Raw genomic sequence first — 4,594 nt, 5'->3', positions numbered from 1 at the left:
TCAGAGGTCTTTGTGGTTGAAAATGATGATTCTGAAGCTAGACATACTTGGGATATAAGGGTGTGTTGTGTGGGGGAAGAGAACCAAATCATTCAACTAGTGATTAAGATGGAGGGTAAGGACTAAAGGGAGTGTCAGGTAAAATTAAAGCAAATAAGAAAAGAGCCAATGAAGTGGGTAAATGAAGCTTACTTATAACAATAGAGGGGTGGGAGGTAAGGTGAAAACGAGAGCCATTAGAGAAATATTTGCAACTAAGGATTTGGGTTTAAAGATGAAATGGAAAGAGTCTAATCTTTAATGTGTATTATTTGTGTGCTCTTGAGGACAAAAGGATGTTATGGGGGAGTGAGAGATTTTAATGCAGCTAGGAAGGTGGAGGAGAGGAAAAAATTTTCAAATACGAATGGTGGTGGAAGGGACATTAGGGAGTTTAATGGTTTCATTTTTTACATGGAGCTAGAGGACATCCCTATTGTTCAAAGGATGTATACATGGTTTAAGCCAAATAGCCATGTAAAGAGTAAGTTGGGCAGAGTATTTGTATCTAAAGAATGGGTTACTCACTTGGCAAGGGAGCTCTCATCATGTCTTGAATAGGAGTGTATCAGATCATTGCCCTATTGTTCTAAAGAATAGCATCATTGACTAAGGCACTAAACTGTTTAGAGTTATAAATGGGTGGTTCAAAGAGAAAAGCTTCTAAAAATAATGGAAAAAGTATGGGAGGAAGTGAGGTTGAAGGAAGGGCAACTTACATTCTAAAAGAAAAATTAAAGCTTTTAAAAGTTGAACTCAAAAGGTCGAATAAGGAGAGTTTCGGTGAGTTGCAAAAATCCATAAAAGAGTTAACATTGGTGGAAAAGATTAGTGAGCTTGATTTGAAGGACGAGCAAGAGATAATCTTGGTAGACGTAGAAAGAGATTGTTTTGCACCAACTTACATGGTCAAACTTGTTAGGTAATTTCCAATAGATTAATTTGGTTGTTGATCATCCCTGTTATTTGAGAACTCCATCCCTTGACCTAAATCAATATTTCTATTATCAATTGAATATGGATTTAGGCCAAGGAGCATTATTAGACCTAGTTCAAAGGCTAGTTTGAGTTAGGGGAATACTAATAATTGATGTAATTGGGATTTTATTGGAATTAAATGGGGGGAAATGGAGTATGCACGAATCCATAATCCTAGGCTTCTCATTATAATTGTTCTTTCACAAATTCTTTTTCTTTGATTCTTCATATTGGTAAAGTGAAAATTGATCAAAATACCTTTTTCAATTGTTAAAATTCAAATTGCTTAGTTGTTTACAGAATTAATTATTTGGAAACGAGATTGGTCATCTGGTTTTGATATCCGAACTTTTGTCTATTATCACTACTACGTAAGATACACTTGTCCTTTTGCGAGTACTATTTTTACACATGAAGTTTATGATTAGTCTTCATCACGTTGAAGTACCTCCGAAGGAAGGCACTAGAGCATTAGGCCCAATTAGTGATACTGTTCTCTGGAAGTGCATCAAGTCAATCCCATGTTCTCTATAGAAATTGGATGCAATACGGTGTCATGGAAAGTCCCCTTCAAGATACAATGGAGTTCCTTGATATGGTTTGTACATCCAAAATCAAGTGTTTCATCAATGGTAGTGTTGGAATTCAAGTATAAAGGTTAAGGTCCACATTGGATAGAAATATACAAGTTGAGTAACATATAAGTGAAAAGACTTAGAAATCAAATTCCTTTAGGTTTTTGGTTAAAGATGGTATTAAATTCATTTATGTAGTGTACTTATGACTCATTGGTGAATATCTTTTCAGCATTTATTTCCTTCATATTCTTAACAATTGATATATATAGAGCTTGGTTTAACACTTCTTCTGACTTAAACAGAAATTCAAATTATATGCCCCCTAATCATATCCTTGTTCTTGTCCCATCAATTAAAAAAGTTACTTGTCATACTATTTAAGATAATTCTATTTGAGAACAATGTAGAAAAATTTTAAAATACAAGTGAATATTTTAAATAACGTGTCATTTATTTTATTGGTGTTATAAGAATTAGGACACAATTTGAGAACACATTCGATTTGAATCCCTTAAGAGGAAAGGGAGAGGCTCAAATTAATTTATCACGTGTATGTCACTAGAACCATAAATAAAGTCACTATAAAAATTATTTAAGCATTCTCACGCAGAGTTGTTGATTATATGATACACTCCTAAATTATATATACATATATACATCCGGTAGTCTACTTGGTTAACATGGTTAATTTTTGTTTTATAAGTGCATTATGAATTACTATTACATATTTTAATAATTTTACAACATTTTTAATCACTTTAAAGACTAAGTTAATTATCATTAGATATTTTAGTAACATCATGACACTATTAATCATATATATCGAGATAAATCTTAAATATATTTTTATTCCCATAAATTAGGATTATAACTTTTTTAGACTTCAAATAAATAATATTTCATTTTTTAGTTTTTCAAATTTAAGAAATTCTTTTCTTAGTCATTCTTCCCACGTGTCAATAGTAGTGTCAAACAAGAAATGATAAATTCATAATTTATGTTGGCCTTTGATTTTTTATCACTAGAATTTAATTTTGTAATTTAAAATTTTAATTTTAGTAGTTAAAAATAGTCATAAATTAAATTTAATGTTTTTTCCTTTGACAAGTATATATAATTAATTATGTATTTGAGAATTGTTTAGTGTAAAATTTCTGAATAAGTTGATCTTTTCGAACATGAACATATTAATTTTTTTCATTTATTTATTTCGCAATCGCTGAGACACGAGATCAATGTCATACAAATATTTTCAATAGCAATTTACGAATCACTTTACAGAACAATGAAGAGGGAAGCAAAGGCCATCACTGCCCCAACCAAACCCATCTTCGTGGTCGAAGCACTGCTAGCAGTAACATCTGCCGGAGCAACATCATCAGCCAAGGGACCTGGAGCCTCAGCCCCAACTGGGCTTGTTGCTGGGGCTTCAGCAGCAACCTCTGGAGACTCGGCAACGCTTTCACTAGCAGGTGAAGGCGAGGCCGCATTCTCCAAAGGAGTTGGTGCCTTGGCACTCTGAGCTGGCACAGGAGACTTTGCAACCTGTGCCTGAACGGGTGCCTTCGCATTGACACCTTGTGATGATGGCATAGGAGTTTTAGCCTCTTGTGCAGTAACTGGTGCCTTGGCACTTTGTGCTGCAATGGGGGCCTTGGCTCCTTGTGAGGGTTGGGCACCAGATGATGAGGCTGGGGTTGGTGAATCAACACCTGGGGCTAGGATAGGCTTGGTGACTTGGAGAATGGAGATATTGTAGGGCTCACTGGTGACGGTCCTGACGAGCTCGGTGGCGTCGGCTGGGGCATCGCTCGCAGCCGACCCGAAGGCGATCTCGCCTTCACCAACAAGTGCAACCTTGAGGAAGCCTTGTTGGTTCACAGCAAGGCCTGAAGCCTGGAATAGGGTTGTCAACTGTTGGCTACTAGCTTGAGCTTCCATGAGCTTCTTCTCATCAAAGAAGTCAAGGATGACATGGGTGCCAATGATGGCCTTAATGGCTTCTGGGGACTTGGCAGCAATGGAATGCATGGCTGAGTCTTCAACGGCGAGGACAGTGATGGTGTTGCGGCTGTTTATTTGGTCTGCAAGCTTGGTTTCGGTTAGGTATTTGTTGAATGTGGAAAACTCTGGATATTGACCTAGCAATTGTGTGATGTCAAATGCACGAATAGCCGAAGAGCATGCAAGGAAAAGAGCTAGGCATAGAAGAGAAGAGTTTTTGAAATCCATCTTTGGAGCCTTTTTTCAGCTTCTTCGCTTCTAGGGGTTTTTTTTTTTGTTTCTTTTACGTTTTTTTTTTCCGAAACCAAGCTTGAAGAAAAGTGGAGAATTGAGGGGAGGGGGGGGGGGGGGGGGGGTGTATGTGTATTTCGTGCATGTGGAATTCATGGTTTGGATTTGTGTTCAAAAGTCAATTTTGGTAAACGGTTAACTGTGAACCTCTCTCTCTACCTAGCTATATTTGGAGGAAGTTGTGAATGGTAAGCATGTTTAGCTTAATGAAACAAGCGGAAGACGAGTAATTGGTATATTTTTAGGGTGATTTTGATTAGTTGGCGGTAATGTAATAACTACATGTGGTTTCTACAAAATAGCGGTTTTGCTATATTTGAGTTTGATCTTGTTTTCCACACAATTTACCAACATATTTTAACTCTAGTACAAGTATAGCTCTAATGTAATCCCAATGACCCATAATTATAGGAATTTGATAGATCATATGGTCCTCAATATTGAAAATACTAATTTTCTCTATACATGTTCATTTAGTTTAATAATAATTCAAACTTTTTGTATTCAAGTATGTATGTAGTGAAGATCGATCAGTAAAGTTAATGCCGACTACACTGAATTAATTTGTTTCCTTCCATATGCCAAATGATTTGTCCAAGCAGTGTAGTATATGAGGGACCTTAGAAATTTTAATTGTCAACATAGAGCCATAAACACATCCTATTAAAATTGATGGCGACATGAAGGCATTAAAATGTTGATAA

At 36.1% G+C, this 4,594-nt stretch overlaps 1 protein-coding gene across 1 annotated transcript; it reads right to left on the bottom strand.

The window, feature by feature from the left end:
• Nucleotides 1–2,780: 2,780 nt before the first annotated feature.
• On the bottom strand, nt 2,781–3,916 carry LOC100819218 (fasciclin-like arabinogalactan protein 3). The gene has a single exon (XM_014769602.2). It carries the CDS (start codon nt 3,825–3,827, stop codon nt 2,871–2,873), a length of 957 nt encoding a protein of 318 aa, XP_014625088.2. The 5' UTR covers nt 3,828–3,916; the 3' UTR covers nt 2,781–2,870.
• Nucleotides 3,917–4,594: the final 678 nt, after the last annotated feature.

The sequence above is a fragment of the Glycine max genome, chromosome 17 (genome assembly GCF_000004515.6).
Source record: "Glycine max cultivar Williams 82 chromosome 17, Glycine_max_v4.0, whole genome shotgun sequence".
In the NCBI taxonomy this organism is placed as follows: Eukaryota; Viridiplantae; Streptophyta; class Magnoliopsida; order Fabales; family Fabaceae; genus Glycine; species Glycine max.
Note: the sequence above shows the minus strand (reverse complement) of the source record. Positions and strands in the feature narration are given on the sequence as shown.